The sequence below is a fragment of the Megalops cyprinoides genome, chromosome 9 (genome assembly GCF_013368585.1).
Source record: "Megalops cyprinoides isolate fMegCyp1 chromosome 9, fMegCyp1.pri, whole genome shotgun sequence".
In the NCBI taxonomy this organism is placed as follows: domain Eukaryota; kingdom Metazoa; phylum Chordata; class Actinopteri; order Elopiformes; family Megalopidae; genus Megalops; species Megalops cyprinoides.
Window position 1 is genome coordinate 18,325,559 of NC_050591.1, and position 17,851 is coordinate 18,343,409.

The 17,851-nt window shown below is 42.7% G+C and overlaps 1 protein-coding gene across 1 annotated transcript; it reads left to right on the top strand.

The window, feature by feature from the left end:
• The first annotated feature begins 1,821 nt into the window (after positions 1-1,821).
• On the top strand, positions 1,822-17,641 carry numa1 (nuclear mitotic apparatus protein 1). Its single transcript, XM_036537599.1, has 19 exons — positions 1,822-1,866; positions 2,221-2,311; positions 2,773-2,899; positions 3,329-3,465; positions 3,940-4,048; positions 4,146-4,263; positions 4,454-4,594; positions 5,952-6,071; positions 6,745-10,224; positions 10,342-11,175; positions 11,954-12,163; positions 12,319-12,485; positions 13,292-13,544; positions 14,078-14,279; positions 14,654-14,787; positions 15,330-15,611; positions 15,868-15,972; positions 16,591-16,842; positions 17,609-17,641. The coding sequence occupies exons 1-19, from the start codon at positions 1,822-1,824 to the stop codon at positions 17,639-17,641; spliced, it is 6,840 nt and encodes a 2,279-aa protein (XP_036393492.1).
• The last annotated feature ends 210 nt before the right edge of the window (positions 17,642-17,851 follow it).

Genomic DNA, 17,851 nt, shown 5'->3' on the forward strand with positions numbered 1-17,851 from the left:
TGTGTCGGTCTGCTAGTAAATGCAACATTGTCATTGACTTGCTAACATACCTAACGTTAGATTTCCTGGTTGCCAGTGTTAGTCACCAGGAGTACGATTGAGTAGCCAACTAGCTAAGTTGACGGTCGCTCGTGATTAGTTAGCAAGGGTAGCTTGCTAGTTAGCTAGCTGGCCAGTTTAGAACCGAGAGAAAATAAACATGCAAGGTGGTTGATTTGCTAACATTAGACGATGTCTACGTTAGCTACCGACGACAAGCATTGATTTCTTAAATAATCCATTAGCTAAGTGAGTTGACTTCTGTTGACTTTAGTTGTTCGGTAGCTGGGTGGCATGTAGTGAAAATGAACTAACGTAACTGACTAACGTTAATTGTTTCGTGACTAACGTTAAGTTAGCTAGACCAGTTGGCAAATGGTGGAAACTGAAAGATCTGCAATTGGAGAGCTACTGTACATTCGCTAGCTAACAGTCTGCCTGACTGATAACTGCTAACGCTGAAAATCTAGCTAGTTAGCTTGTTAGATCTAGCGAGCTGTCGACCCACTTTCTGACTGTTGCTGTCTGGCTAGCTAACGTTAGCTAGACATTTTAAGTGAGAAGTACGTTGCACTTGGCTGTAAGCTATTTCTACAGTGGATCGACATTGACTCTTCTAGTTTCGTGCAGTATCTGCTAAACAGCACGCTGGAGATGGCCCTTCACCGAGAAAAAGAGGACTCGTTACTAGCGTGGGTGAGTGTGGAGTTGGCGAAGTTATTTAACGATTAAATTAGGTACTTTACAGTTAGTAAACGTTACATTTCTTGTTCCAGCTTCGTTATTTGTGAATGATTAATATTTCACCTTTAATCCTAACAGATAAACAGCTTCCGTTTGGCGGACCCGGTTGACAACATTGTTTTTTTATCCGATGGCATCTTGTTAGTGAAATTAATATACAAACTGTGAGTAAAGTTCTGTATACTTCCATTTCAGCTTCATTTTGTCTTAGAAGTTAGTGAGGTAGCTAGTTGCCGTGAGTAGCTGTCAGGGAGTTATAGTTTAGCTATTGCTACATATAGTAGCTAACTATGTAAATGGGAGTTGATTCCGCTGAACATACTTTTGCGTCATGTCTTAGGTCAATATTAGTCATTCAGACACGTATGGTGGTCTTGAAATAAAGCTTTTTATTGCTAACTTGTGTTACACTACCCGTCATATTAGTATTTAGTGGCAAAGTAATGTATTCAGCAGCGTGGCTTGCAAAGAAGAATAAAAAGTAAGCATTTTAAAACTTACGCATACATCAAGCATTTGTTTAATAAGGTGTCTCCGGTTTTATCAGGAAAGAGCAAGAAGAGGAAGCCCGAGGTTCACTGGATCAGTCAATCCAGGAAAGACTTGAAATAGTCTCCGACTTTCTACAAAGTAAGAAACTATCCATTCTTAGCTGTATACTGCTATGTTTGCTGTTCTTGAATTATGTGAAGTTAATTTATGACCACTTTATCTTTGGTAAATAATAAGGGAGGAGAATGAGAATGTTCTTAAATCTGGTCTGACTCATATGACTCTTTTTTCCTAACACATGTGTATTATTGATTTCATAAGAGGATTGCAGGTACAAAGCAGATCGAGGTGCCATTGTCTCATGGGACAACATCCTGAATGGGATAAACTTAGATGTGGAATTGTCAAAGGTACTGATGCTCTCCTATGGTGATTGGAAAAATGCAGTGTCAATTATTATTATTATTATTAATAATAATAATAATATATTTAATAATGTGCTGTATTTACATTCAGGTGGTCATGCTCTTGATGTACCATGCCATCATGAATGGCCTTTTAGGAGATGACAAACTGGACCACAAGACAGAGGTAATTTTCCACAAACATTCAGTGGCATACCGTAGAACTGTAGTTTAACAAGATTCATTTTTCATGTGAATCTTAATCTGGAAGTGCTTTGCCCAGGCCATCTTAAAGTGGATTGCACTGAGGCCCAGCCCAGTCTTGACTCTTGCCATGTATATCAGAATCTGTTTGCATCAATTCACATCAGGGCTGTGCATAAGTCATAGTGTAAAATGGGTCAGAGTGTAAATAACAGCATGTGTCAGCACAAGGACAGCAGGTACGAGGTATCTTGCTGTTTTGACAGGATGTGTAAAGGGTAGAAAAGGCGCAGTAAGACATTCCAGTATTCAGCTTCCTGTCTGCCTGTCCAATCAGATCCAGATGGCTGCAATTCTCCGCTTTGTCCTCAATAATGAGGACAGCCTTTACCTGAGTGACAACTTGGAGAAGTTCCTCAAAAAACCATGTGAGTCAGTCTTTTGAAACTGCTTTCTCTCATACTTGGGTAAACTGGACACAACTGTGCTGATCATACTATTTTTTATTTTTATTATTTATTTTATTTATAAGGGACCATATACAATATTAAACATAAATGTTACCATTTCATGCATTGTACCAGAGTTAGCTTAAGGCTAATTTTCATCTGCAGTCCCCTGGCAGGTCACAAGTAAAACTTCCACTCAGTGACAGACAACATTAAGCAAGCTAGACAAACAAAACAGAGCACATGATACAAATCAGCTACAATAATAGATCACACACACACACATGCGCGCACACACCTTGTCAGAAAGTGGTTAACAGTCTGTGATGGTCATTGAATTCATTGTGTTGCTCACAGACAACATCAAAACAAATTCAATAGTTATTATTATTAAGGAACTTGTTTGGTTAATGCCTTTTGCTCTTTGCTTGTCCTTCCAGTTGACTTTAATTTGTCAAGCATATCCAGCGTATCCAGTTTCAGCGATGACTCCCCCGTCTTCTTCAGGAGACGCATACCAGAGGTTCAATTCTTAGAGCTTACAACTGTGGCATCCAACTCAGTTGGGTAAGTAACTTTTCACTACTCCTTTGTCAGAATCGCTGGATAATTCTGATTTGTGCCTCTGAGTTTATAAACAGTTTTATTTGTCTAACTACATGGATTACATATCCTTGCTGTTCACGGACTGTGGTTAAAAAAAAAACTTACTGTATCTAGGGGCATATGGGGTCAGAGCTGTATATCCCCATAGGGTTGGAAAATTTCTGAATTTAAAAAATTGACCATTGTGAGAAGTTGGGCAACACCAAAATGGCTATAAGACATTTTTGTTTCATCCTGTAAGAATAAGCATTCTAAATTATGCACTTTTAGAAATTCCTGAAGTTTCCCATGAACAGTTTAAAAAAATTCTAGTTCCCTTTGTAACCCAAATCCGATGACACGAAATGATGGCACGCTGGTGCTCATAAAAGGTGGGTCTTGGGTCTGTAGGTCCCCCATCCAGGACGTCCTTAATACGCCCCAGTTCCAGCTGAGGAAGCTGCGCAGACAGCTGGCCCAGGAGCAGGACGTGAGGGATGAGCTTGAGCGAGAGCTGGCTAACAACAGCCAGCTAATCACAGAGAGAGGTACTACACCGAGGGATGTGCGATTTGTCAAACATTATTGAAGTTTCCAGTCAAACTTGTATGGGGTTTGAGGTATGTTTGTTCTGTCGTGATGTTATCTTCAGCATACCCTTTGAATTAAGTACAGGTTGTATATACAACTGTGACTGCTTTTTTAAATACTGGGGTAGAAGACTGTGACAGGGTTAAATGCAACTTTTACAGGGCTTACACAGTGAACACATTGTAAAATATTTGATCCTAAATAGTCATATAAATTAGTCAAAAATCTCTCTTCTGGAAAAGTCATGGACAGTTTCTTGAATAAGAAAAGTTCATCTGTGGTTTAAATTTGGCAAATTTAGTAGAAATTTCATTGTTACAGCAAGAATAATCCTTAAGTCACACATTTAAATGTACCCCAATGAAGTTGCGGAATATATATACATTTCTTTTAAGTGGGAACCCTTCTCTGATTTAACTGGCACTCTGCAGAAACTCAGATTTCCCAGCTGCAGCACAGAGTTCAGAGGCTGATGAGGGACCATGCAGAGCAAGAGCAGGACCCCAGGGAGCTGGAGGAACTCCAGAATAAAAACGAAGGGTGAGAAGGAAGGGGAGCGAGGCCATTTGCAGTAAACAGAAGTGGAGACGAGTACTGTTTCCAAAAGTTCAAACTTGCTTTTGTTTTCCCTCTTTAGATTACTGAAACGTTTGCACGAGGTCCTAAAGCAGTGCCAGGACTTAAAAACCAACAAGGGTCAAATGGAAAGGAAGATTGACCAGCTGACTGAGGAAAATGGGAATCTCTCTGCCCAGGTAAATAGGCAAGAGCAAAGTGAAGTGCCTATCTGAGTTTTTCTGTATACATTCCCCCCCACCGTTCCCTTTTTGTGGACTGTTCTATTGTATACGTATCAGAAATCTTAAACAATTTTAAGAGTCAATTGAAATGTCGCAATTTTGTAAAATTAAATATGCTTATGGAAATCTACTGTCACACTCCTAGATTAGAGACATTTTTGCTCGCTTGGCAAGTGCGCATTCAATGGTGGACAGTCTGACTGAGGAACAGAAGACATCTCAGACAGACTGGGAGAGCAAGAAGACGTTCCTTGAGGCTGAACTTAGCCGGGCTGTCTCTGAAAAGGTGAGTTTGGTGGTGAACCACTATGCGAAGTGGTTTTCTCACAAAAATGTGTGTCACCTGGTATGGGGCTATGATGCTTGATTATTATACATTTTCAAATGACTCCCTGTTCCAAAATGGTAAGTGTTGGTCATGGGTACCAGTGGTGTCCGCTGGCCTTCATTCTGGCTTTCTTTTTGGTTCACCAAGCAGGGTGACAGCCACGTGGATTTTTCACCAGCCAAAGTAGTTTATTAAGAATTAAGCTACATTTTGACTGGATCCTGCAGGGCACACATCTGTATGGTGGCAACATTGTATATTTATTTGCTAAAATGGCTAGCCAACAAGATCATTTGTTTTGCTGTCTGTTCACACAGTGTACTTTATTTCTTTGCATTTTTAAATTTATAGTTTACCCAGAGTGGCTAGTGACCCAGCAACTTTTACCTGCCAAAGGGAAAATCTACCCACATATGTGGGCTGGTGATGTTTCTCTCAGAAGAAAGTGTTTTGCAAGTGCAGGAGGCATCTTTTTCCTGCCATTTCGAATGCAACCCAGGCACTAGGATTTTTTTCCTCAAAATATTTTAGGTGCTTCATAAATAGAAGATACAAGATTAACTGAATTTATAGTCTAAATGGACTTTCTCCATTTATTATGCCCCATTGCAGGTGAAAGGGCCCCGTCTACAGTTTACGTCAGTCTCTGTCGCCAGACGAACGCCAGAGTTGTTTAGCACGGGCTAACTAAGAAAACAAAAATGTTTCAAGCACACATGTATGGGCTATTCCAACTGTTGAGATTAGCAGGACAAAGTCATTTGTGAATTGCAAAAGAGCGCAGGACAAGATGAAAAAGGAAGAATGTTTTTTTTTTTTTTCCAACATTGGTGCACTGTCACCAAAACAACCACCACGTCCTGCATTGATGACGTATTTTCCTCTTACGTCCTTGTCGGGGATGCATCCGGATGCATTAGTGTTTACAATACAAAAAATATGTGGTCAAATGCATCCCAGACCACCTCGACAAGTGTTTTGAGTCATCGGATCACAATGCGTCTTGGTGGTTGCTTACACTTGTATTTAGTGCTGTCCACTTGTGATTCGATCGCCCAAGAAGCATTTTAAAACCAAGTGTAAACAGGGCCTAAGAGATTAATCACTGCTTCCTTAAAATGTGTACCTAAAGCCAGCCATGTTTTAATTTTTGTAAATGTAGATACATGCTATATAAAGGGCAGTATTTGTGAACCTGTATTAATTAGCATTTGTTAGTGAAAAACCCTCTTGCACATCACATTGCTAGGGGAGCAACTCTTTTTGCTGATTTAACAATTAATTCACTTATGTTTCACTTATGACTCACCTACAGGAGTGCTTGAGTGAACAAATTCAGATTCTGCAGGGGAAAATCTCCATTCTGGAAGATGAGCTAAGAAAAGCACAAACCCAAACTAAGGAGGAAGGAGAAGTCATGGGACCCATAATGGAGGTAGATTGTTCAGCACTTTGACAGCATGTAATATGAGTACACTTTTGTTTTCCTCTTCTGACATGCGGAGCAGTGTTTCCCAACTCTAGTCTTTGGTGCACACTCTGTATTCTGGTTTTCATTCTGGCTGAGCTCTTAATTAGTTGATTGAGCTATTAATTGTGTACTTATAAGGGTTTCATATCACTTGTCAGGTTTTTTTTCTGTGTTGTGTGGTTTTATTATTGATGCAAGTATCTGATCTGGTTTTCTATAAATCAGCCCGTTAACATTAACTAGCTGTTCAATTTCGTATTCTGTGCCCAGAGAGTTAACTAAACCACAGTTTAAGAATTATTGATTTTCCCTCTGTTAAAGGGCCAGATAATAGCAGTAAATGTTGAATAAACACCTTTTATTCATATTTGTTTGCACAAACAAAAAGTCTTCTGTTTTCAAAGGCCCTTAATGTTCACTCAAGCCTAATTAAGCAGTTGGCAAAAGAATCTGTATACACTTGCTTTGGATTATTGTGGTTCTAATCTAGACCTAACTCTAGAGTGGGATAACTTTGGACACCTAAGTTGGGCAGAACTGATCCAATGAGAAATCTGGAGGATGTTAAATTTGTCGCATTGCAAGTTACTCTTATACTCTACTCTAATACCTCAGCCATTTCTTTTCATCTTCACAGTGGGAAAGGCTACACCATGAGATTTCTGAATTGAAGTGCAAAGTCTCACAACTTCAGGAGAGCATCATCCAGCTGGAGCAGGAAAAAGCAGAAATCCAAATGATGCGTGAGACTGAGAAAACCAAAAATGAGAATGAGATCATTCGTTTTCAAGGGCTCATATCTGAACTACAACAAGCCCTGCATACTCTTCAGAGTGAGAAGGAGGCCCTAGAGCAGACCTCCAGAGAACAGTGGGCAGCCATGACTGCCCAGATTGAGGCCCTGAATTCTGAGATTGCTTGTCTGTCTGAAACGGTTCAGCAGAGGGAGATGGCAGTGACATCACTTGGCCAGAAGGTGGCTGAGGAGCAAAGAAAGAGAGGAGAGCTGACAAAGGAGATGGAGAAGCAAGAGCAGACAGCTTGGGACACAATCCAGGGACTGAACCAGCAAGTGAACCATCTCGGAAGTGTCATAAAAGCAAAGGAAGAGGAAGCCCTCTCCAATGCTATGGAATGGGAACGAGACAGGGAGGAGAGCTTCCGCCAGCAAGCAACGCTGATAGAGGCATCGGAAAATGCCACCAGGGAAAGGGATGCCATTTTGGTGGAATACCATCAGTTCCGCCAGGAGAAAGATGATGAAATCAGCAACTTGATCCAAAAGGTTCAGCAACTGGAACAGCAGTGGGAGGTAGAGCTGTCTCTCTCATCCAAGCTAAAGAATGAGAGAGAAGGGCTGGAGCTGAAGTTGACAACTTTGGAATCTGCCATCAGGGACCTTCAGAATGATCTGGAAGTGGAGAGCAGAAAACATAAAGAAACTCTTGCAGCCAAGCTCCAAAAGGATTCCCAAATGGCAGAGGAGATCTTGAAACTGGGAAACAGGATCCAGCAGTTGCTGACAGAGATCAACGTTATGGGGGAAGAGCTTAATAAATCACGACAGGAGAAACTCCACGCTGAATCCTCTGTGGAAAAGCTAACAAAGGAACACAGTGAGGTGACAATCACACTTGCTACTGAACGTGATCATATTCTTCTTAAAGTAAAGGAAAGGGAGGTTGAGGTTGAGAGGCTGAGTTCAGAGATTGAAGCTCTTGCCAAAAAACTGGCCCTAACAGAAGATGCCAAAGCCAAGGAAATTGCTGAGAAAAGGGAAGAAATACAAAAGCTGCTGAAGGAGTTGGAGGAGGTTCTAGCAGAACTGGAGGCTGTGAAAATGGCAAAAGAAGCTATGGAGGCTCGTCTTCATTCCAGTATTGAAAAACATCAGAAAGAACTCAGTATATTGCATGCTGAGTTGGAAGATATGCAAGGATCAGTGAGGCAGAAGGAAACTGAACTGGAACTCTTGCAGAATGAGATGTCCCTCAAAGAGAGAGAAATGAAAACCCAACAGGAGTATGTGCTCCGTCTTGAAAATGAAACTGCTGAATTGGACGTACTGCATAAAAACCTGGCAGAGGAAGAGAGGAAGTCTTCAATGTTTAAACAAGAGGCTGAGTCAAAAGATGCAGAAGCACAGCTCTTGAGGACCGCATTAGCTGCAAAAGAGGATGAGATCAAGTCTCTTCTGCATAACATCCAAGCTATGGAAGAAAGAGCCTCTGCTCTGCATGACATTCAGGACAGGAAGGCAGAAGAGTTTAAGCAGTCTATCTCTGTACTTGAACTTCAGCTTGCTGAGGCTCAAGCACAGCTGGCGGAAAAGGTCACAGCCTTAGAAACACAGTCCCAAAACATGTTGAGTCTGCAGGAAGAGCTGTCCCTTGAACAAGCACAGGTTGCTTCCTTGGCGCAGAGTCTGAAGGCTTCTGAATCTTCCCTCAGAGATCTGAAGATGCAGGAAGAAGTCCTAAGAGAGGAAGCAAGGGTTTACCAAGAAGAGCTCAAAAAGCAAAGGGGAGACTTTGAGGAACTACAGCAGGAGGTCTTGATGATCCAGGAAGAGAAGAGAGAGAGCGAGAGTAAGGTGGTTGCCGCTGCAGAAAGGATTGAACAGCTGGAGGCTGAAGTTCATGCCATTTCATCTCTGGCCACAGAAAGGGAAGTCAGTCTTGAAAACTTAATGAAGGAATTCAGCACTGTGACATCTGAGATCAAGCTCTTACAGGAGCGTGATATTGAGAAAACCAAACTAGCTAATACAGAGTGCAAAAGACAGGAGGAAACCATTGAGAAGCTTCACAGAGACATCCTCTCTGCTTCTACTCTTGCCACAGAAAGGCAACAGGAAGCTGAGATGCTGCACATGGAAGTGTCATCCTTGAAGAAAGAATTAGAAAAACACTTGGAGAAAGATCTCCTTAAGAGCCAAGAGACAAATGTACTAGAGTCTCAATTGAAGGAACTGGAGCAGAAAGTTGCCCAACTTCAGACTCAGGTTCTTGAGGCCTCTAGCCTTTCTTCAAAGAGAGAATCTGAGCTTCATTCTTTACAAAATGAAGTGAAAGAAAAAGACAACCTGAGACTCCAAGCGGCTGAAATGGAAGAATCTCAGCGGAAGGAATTGGAGCAGAAGGTTGCCCAACTTCAGGCCCAAGTTCTTGAGGCCACTACCCTTGCTTCCAAGAGAGAATCTGAGCTTCATTCACTACAAAATGACGTTGAAGAAAAAGACAACCTGAGACTCCAAGCGGCTGAATTGGAAGAATCTCAGCAGAAGGCATTGGAGCAGAAGGTTTCCCAACTTCAGGCCCAAGTTCTTGAGGCCACTACCCTTGCTTCCAAGAGAGAATCTGAGCTTCATTCCCTACAAAATGAAGTGAAAGAAAAAGACAACCTGAGACTCCAAGCGGCTGAAATGGAAGAAGCTCAGCAGAAGGAATTGGAGCAGAAAGTTGCCCAACTTCAGGCCCAAGTTCTTGAGGCCTCTAGCCTTTCTTCAAAGAGAGAATCTGAGCTTCATTCTTTACAAAATGAAGTGAAAGAAAAAGACAACCTGAGACTCCAGGTGGCTGAAATGGAAGAATCTCAGCGGAAGGAATTGGAGCAGAAAGTTGCCCAACTTCAGGCCCAAGTTCTTGAGGCCACTACCCTTGCTTCCAAGAGAGAATCTGAGCTTCATTCCCTACAAAATGAAGTGAGAGAAAAAGACAACCTGAGACTCCAAGCGGCTGAAATGGAAGAAGCTCAGCTGAGGGCATTGGAGCAGAAGGTTGCCCAACTTCAGGCCCAAGTTCTTGAGGCCTCTAGCCTTGCTTCCAAGAGAGAATCTGAGCTTCTTTTCCTACAAAATGAGGTGAAAGAAAAGGACAACCTGAGAATCCAAGCGGCTGAAATGGAAGAATCTCAGCGGAAGGAATTGGAGCAGAAGGTTGCCCAACTTCAGGCCCAAGTTCTTGAGGCCTCTACCCTTGCTTCCAAGAGAGAATCTGAGCTTCATTCCCTACAAAATGAGGTGGAAGAAAAGGACAACCTGAGACTCCAAGCGGCTGAAATGGAAGGTTCTCAGCAGAAGGCATTGGAGCAGAAGGTTGCCCAACTTCAGGCCCAAGTTCTTGAGGCCTCTAGCCTTGCTTCCAAGAGAGAATCTGAGCTTCATTTCCTACAAAATGAAGTGAAAGAAAAAGACAACCTGAGACTCCAGGTGGCTGAAATGGAAGAATCTCAGCGGAAGGAATTGGAGCAGAAAGTTGCCCAACTTCAGGCCCAAGTTCTTAAGGCCACTACCCTTGCTTCCAGGAGAGAATCTGAGCTTCATTCCCTACAAAATGAAGTGAGAGAAAAAGACAACCTGAGACTCCAAGCGGCTGAAATGGAAGAAGCTCAGCGGAGGGCATTGGAGCAGAAGGTTGCCCAACTTCAGGCCCAAGTTCTTGAGGCCTCTAGCTTTGCTTCCAAGAGAGAATCTGAGCTTCGTTCCCTACAAAATGAGGTGGAAGAAAAGGACAACCTGAGAATCCAAGCGGCTGAAATGGAAGGTTCTCAGCAGAAGGCATTGGAGCAGAAAGTTGCCCAACTTCAGGCCCAAGTTCTTGAGGCCTCTAGCCTTTCTTCCAAGAGAGAATCTGAGCTTCTTTTCCTACAAAATGAAGTGAAAGAAAAGGACAACCTGAGAATCCAAGCGGCTGAAATGGAAGAATCTCAGCGGAAGGAATTGGAGCAGAAGGTTGCCCAACTTCAGGCCCAAGTTCTTGAGGCCTCTAGCCTTGCTTCCAAGAGAGAATCTGAGCTTCATTCCCTACAAAATGAGGTGGAAGAAAAGAATAACCTGAGACTTCAAGTGGCTGAAATGGAAGAATCTCAGCGGAAGCAGATGGAGCAGAAAGTTGCCCAACTTCAGACTCAGACAGAGGCCTTGGAGAACCAGCTCCAGCGTGCCAGAGAGGAGCTCTCCAAACTCCGCCCTTTCAAGGAAGCAAAGGCAGAAATGTTGCAGGTCAACTGCGATCTTCAGGAGCAACTGACAGCTAAATCTGAAGCATTGGATCACTACAAAGCACAGGTCAGTATTGAACCAATGTGGAGGGGTATTGCTAAAATTCAAGTACCAGAGCAAATGAGAAACTGGAGAAATGGCATTTGTTTTTGAAGATAAAACTTGCAGGTAAATGAATGAGCAGTTTCCCAATTTTTACATATGTAGATGTGTTGCTTGCAAGTTCTCTTACATTACTGGCCACTGTAAGAAAGCATACTCTGATTTGCCTCATCTGGGTTTTGTTTATAGCCACTCATTTAATTAACATGAATGCTACTTACTCTGTAACTGTTTTAGATGGAAAAACATGAATGAAACGGCAGTCCTTATTATTCCTTATTACCTGTTGAGAGCTTACTGTTCTAAACACGAACTTAGCAGGGCATTGTTTTCCAAACTAGATATGGGCATGATAATAATGAACTTTATTTGTAGAGCACGTTTCATACAAAAAAGCATCCCAGAGTGTTTCACAATAAGCATTAAATAAAGATTAAAATTCTTACAACATCAGTTAAGTGGATAAAAATTTTTAAATGAAAGGTTAAAAACAATAACATTAGAAAAATCATCTTAAGTGAGTTTCCAGTGGAGAAAATTAACTAGGTAAAGCATCTCTTTTTTTGTTGTAAAATGGTATATATACACAAGGGATCTGGATCTGTTTGAATCAATCTTTTTTGAAGCTGAAGAGTAGAATTTTGCTTTGAGTAAGTCTGTCACCAATCAAGTGGAATTTTCATATTTTTGCTCTCTTTAAAATCGGAAAAGAGGGCTAAGGACTCATGTCTCACCTTCCTAGGTGGAGAAGGCAAAAAATCACTACAATGGGAAGAAGCAGCAGCTATTAGAGATGAGTGAGAAGGCCCAGGCATTGGGGACAGCTCTCGAGAATAGTGAGCAGGAGGTGAAGACCCTGAAGGCGGAGAAGAAGCGTCTCCTGATGGAACTGGAGCAGGCCAAGAACTTGGAAAAGAACCTGACCTTGAAGGTCAATAGCCTGCAGGCTCAGGTCAGTGCTAGCAAATTGCTTAAAAGTCGTATCTCACTAATTTGCATGTCTGTTTTCTCAACTAAAGATTTCTCATATGTGGTTTAAAGTGCAGCTGTAGAAAAGAAGCATTGTATAGAATATGAATGAGTCTTTATGGCGCATGAATGGGGCAGGTGGACTATGCTGACCGGCAGTTACGGGAACAGACAAAGGAGGGAAGATGTGATACCTTGAAGACTACCACCAGGGAGTGCAAGAATCAGACAGTTGCTGAAAAACAGCAGGACATCAGCGGAGACAGCCTTGACCTCAGCCTAGACGACTCTCTTAATGCCACCAGGTAATCCCCAAAGCACCTCCCTTTACAAGCTGTTAAAGAAGATTTACATTTTTAATATGTGAACGTTTGTGGAAAATATATGAAGCTGTCCTACCTAAATGTATGTTCCAGCATTCACAAGTAGATAACTTGTCAGAAGACATTAAAGCAACACCAAAACACATGATCAACTAGGTAACTAGTGTGATCATCGGTTTTACATAAAGGGAGAAATGGTGTTGCTACCTTAAGTATTTGGCTGGCAAATTTAGCTTGCTAGCGAGTGAGCTCAGGAGAGTAAGACGCATCTTTCTAACCTTTCTAAAATTGTAGAAATTGTTGTTCTCTCTGTAGCAAATTAATAACATTGTCAGCGCTGGTTAGGAATATTGCAAACTGCAAAACTGATAGAGAAGTGAATGTAGAATGTGTACACAAACATCTCAGCTAGAACTCTCCAATGGCAAATGGCAAGCAGAACTTTAAATAATAGTTTAGCAAAATGTCAGCAAGTACAACTGTAAAACGTGCTTTAAACAAATGGCGACCGTCTTTCAGAATGTACAGTTACAGCACACACTCTCTCTTCTCTTCCTGTGTGACTCATTTTTAAAAAGTGAAAAATCGGATTAATATACTGATTTGATGTACTACTAGGGAAAGAATTTATCATCTGCTGGCCATAATATGTACCGCACCTTCATTTTGCCACGTGCTGACCTGGCTCCATTTGCACATGTCCTTGTTTGAGTAAAGGATTGCCTGAAAGGAAAATGGATACAGTGATGCTGCACTATGTTAAAATCTCTCTTCCCTTATCCTGTCAGGAGACCATCAGGCAGAGAGGACTCGAGCACCCCGGTGGTGCGCAGCTCAGAGCGTTTGCAGGCCAAGCGGCGGGCGAGGGGTGGAGAGTCTCTTGAAACGCTCTACTTCACTCCCATGAGCAGCCGCGAGGGTGCACCTTGCAAGCTGGAGAGCAGCATCACCTCAATGGGAGAGCTCACTCTCGACTCTGCCAAGAAGGGCCACTCTGCCCGCCGCCGCACAACCCAAGTCATCAACATCACCATGACCAAGGTCAGGAGAACACCCCCCCTAACATCACACAGTAGGGTTACTTGTTGAAAACATAGCGGTCTCTCTTGCGTAGTAAAGCTTGTATCTAGTAAAACACAATGCTGAATGCAAGTCTAGCTTGCTGCACTGTGGTGATGTAAGTGATGATGGCTCTGTTCGTTTGGGAGGTGCCTTATTCTTTCACAGCAAAAATCACCTGAACATTTTGATGCCACCATGTATGAACAACAGCACCAAGGTCAAATTCATAAGTACCTTAAAGGTGTTGTGGCTTCAGATTTTTTGTTCTGTATCATTCAGTCATCCCCGGTCTTCCTCGCACTACAACAGAAGTTTTGAGTTGTTGCATGTCAACTAGCACAGCCTACAAGTACAAGAACGCTAACCCCGTATGCATCCATTAGTTGCATGCGTGGAGAAGCATGTTGTGTGCAGCTCTTGGATTTTATTACTTAAGCAGATATTACTGCACGTGTAAAAACTATCATATTTAAGCTGACCCTGTGCATATTTCTCCCCCCTTTTGTCTGTAGAAGACCCCAGGTAGTTCAGAAGCAGACCCAGAGGACAGCTCTTTCTACAGCTTGCACTCTGCACAGTCCTTCCCCAACCTTGCTTCCCAAAGGGGTCGTCCCATCTCCATGGACTTCTCCGAAGAGAACAACAGTAATGACCAGCTCCTGCTCTTGCCCGGCTACCGCCGCAGTACCGCGCACAGCATCGCCCCAACCCGAAGTGAGTTCCTCCGCGCTGGATTGCCCTCAGTAGCTGTCCTGATATCAAGCCAAAGTCATTGTGATTTCCTCTGATTTTTTTTAATTCTTCCTGGTATATTGGTGCATACTGATCATGGCATATTCTCTGTAGTAGTGTGTGGATCCACTCTCTTGCCTCTCGATGGGCTAAGCTCCCATTAGAAACAAGTGAGCAAACAGAAATGAAAATCGCCCATGGTTATGGCCTTGTGTGTGTTCTGTAATAATAATCATACAGGACTGCTGATGTGTCTGTTGTGTGAGGCACTTTCTGCACCCCCTTCCAGGGGGTCACAAACAGTTTGGGGAAATTGTCCTTATGTGCCGTGTTCTCCTTGCCTCTGTACTGAGTAGGCACCAGCACTTTTGGGGTGGACACTGAGAATGAGCCAGAGAATACGGATGACTGGATGCGCATTGCAGAGCTGCAAACCAGAAACAAGGCCTGTCCGCCCCACCTGAAGAGCAGCTACCCGATAGAATCGAGGGTGAGTAGAGAGGAGGATGGCCAGTCCACACTGCCCAAAGTCAGATAATAGGGGTATGGATGCACGTTTGTGCCCCCCTCAACTTGACTAGCACTCACAAAGTGTAATATGTCATGTTTAAAAGTTGAAGTTCAAGAAAACTTCTTAATGAAGGAATTTTATTATGCCTATTTCATTGTATCTGATTTTTTTTTCAATTTATATTGCTCTCCTGTGTGTTTGGAATCTTGACAACGAATCAGAGGCTTGCTGGTCTGTATAATATTATATGATATATACTTATAATGCCACTGTGTGGCCAGCCACTGCTACTCACTGAGAAATGGCAGTCCTAATTCTTACAAATTCTGTTCAGACTTTTTATGCAAATATTCAGCAAGTTGGTTATTTTGCTAGTCAGGATAATGCATACACATAATATATCTGATTATACAAAAGTGTTTTGAGTGTCATGTGTTGGCTGTCAGGCGTGTGAAACCATTTAGTTTCTAACAGTATTTCTGTTATCTTCTGATCTTGGCACCGCCTTTGTGCCCCTGCAGCCCAGTCTTGGGTACCCCTCATTCACCATCACCGATGACGACCTTAGAACGGGTGACCCGAACGAGACCATTCGCCGGATCTCCATGCTTCCGGGTCAGATCCGTGAAAGCTCACAGTTCCACCGGCTGTCCATGCTTCCGGGTCAGATCAGTTCTGGCGTGGCCTCACAAAGTGCTGTCCTGCGTCCAAAGCAGTCTGCCAGCAATGTGCAGAATACTGGGGGCGCCACCCTCCCTCTGAAGCGCAGCAGCAGTGACCTGCCGGGGCCCGACACACCTGAGGTGAGGGAGGATACTGTGTTCAATACCATGCAAACCAGCAGCACCACCACCTCTAATACACCCTGATTAGAGGTGGTGGTGATGGTGCTTTTTTAAGGTATTGAACAATGTCAGGATCCTGACTGCTGCTTAATTTTCCATGTTTAACTTAAATATTTGGAAAGCACTGCATTCCCTCCTATTCCCTTTTCGATTTATACACTGACTCCTATTAGTTGAGTGAAAGGGCTTGTTTAAATGCTTGACCTTTTCGCAGGCTAAGAAGATTTCAAGCTGCTTCCCCCGTCCCATGACTCCTAAAGGCAGGAGCGATCGTCGCTTTGTCTCTCATAACAGTCAGAACATACCTCCCAATATTCCGGTGAGACTTTAAATATCAAGATTATCTTCCCTGGCAGAACTGGGTTGTGCATTCCATCACAACGGAACAAGTTAACTTACCACAGGCACTCTAAACTGAAATATATACACAGACAAATACAAAACGATTGAAAATCATGCGTGTTTTGTCTGCTCAATCATCATGGCAAAAGTAAATGCACCTCCCTCTGCATTTGTATATTTGCATTTGTAACAACAACTTTGTTTAGCACATAACAAATGTAAGGCTGGGTGAATGAGGCAGGTCTGACAAGCAAATTTCATTTATATATCTCTATATTTATTATATATAATATATACACATTACAATTCTGTATAATGCACATTCCTATAAGATTTACAAATCATTGCACAATGATGTGCAGTTCTTTCTTGTCACACATTGAACAGGTACTTTGCCTAAAATTGGGAATAGTAACTTTAATATGATGGATCTAGATAACAGTTGCCAATAACAACATAATCAATTCGCTAACATTGCCGAGTAATAAATCTGATGCTGTTTGTTGTATTTGGATTGTGATATTGAATGCATCCTGTCCATAGGAGAATCTTTAAGGTTTTAGCAGGGGTGTAAGCCTTTTTATTTTGTGTTTAGCCCGAGCGCAGGCAGTCCATGATGTTCAGTATTGAGAACACCCCCAAGAAAAATGGCAAGAGCAGTTTACTGCAGAAGGGCATCAACAAGATGAGGGGCAGCACTCGCAAGTCCCCTGCCTCAACCAGCAAGGTCCCTGGCTCTAGGAAGTCCCCCCGGGGTGGCAAGTCCCCCTACGGGGAGAAGCCTCAACGCAGGTCCCCCAGAGTCAACAGCAGCAAGTCACCGAAAATTGTCTCCAGTGCCAAAAAGGTGAGGAGAACTGGGGTGGGTCCACATGGAACACACACATGCTCGCACGCACACGCACACGCACACACACACACACACACACAGTGTGGTTCCTCAGTGCTTGTGCAGACGTAAGTCACTAATCACTACAAAAGCACTGAAATAAGCTAGTATTTTGAAATCTACTTCAAACAATGTCCTGTGAAACACTGCATAATCAAGCTGTAAAAGCAACTTTAAAAGCAGTTCTAAAGATGTGCTTTTGACTGTGGTGCATCAACCACAGTCTTTTCTGGGCAACCACAATGTCGCTGCTCAGCTTATGACGAAAGTTTGTCTTTGTCCAGAGGGAGGAAACTGCTCTCAGAACTGAACAGCAGCCAAGATGAAGGTTATCCATTTTTCTGTCCCGGTGTTTTAACTTGCTCACCTGTACAGGGTGTCCTCATGATTGGTAATCAGGCTTGTGGTTTATGGGTAGGATGCACATCTCAGTTTGGGTGATTTTTTGATAACTACTATGTTAAGGTAGAATACTACAGTAAAAGGATTGGGAGGCTTTTGTTTTTCCCTTCTTTCGCAGCAGCTTTCTTCTATATTCTGCATGTCCACATGTGGCTGGCAGCATTTGGGGTGCACTAACCTTCCAGAAATGTCAGAACTGACCACTTGACAGTTAACTAGAGCGAGCTGAAAATAAAGCTTTTAAAAAGTTGGTTCTTTTTACCACTGCATTGTTAATAGCTATGGAAACAGGCTAACCATGCTATCCCCCCTCCCCTTACAGATGATGGCCTATAGAGGTCGGATGAAGGTGTGAATCTGTCGACTCTGGGCACAAGCAGGAGATCTAAGGGAAAAGGGCCCTGTAAATCCTGTGCTTGTATCTGTTATTTTAAGAATAGTGTCAATTTTGTGTAGGTGGTGTGCAATAAAGATTTCTTATCTCAAGTGCAGCAAGCCTCCATTTCTGAGGACCAACTTCACACCTGACTTTGCTGCTCCGATGAAACACTTTGAAGATGTCGTA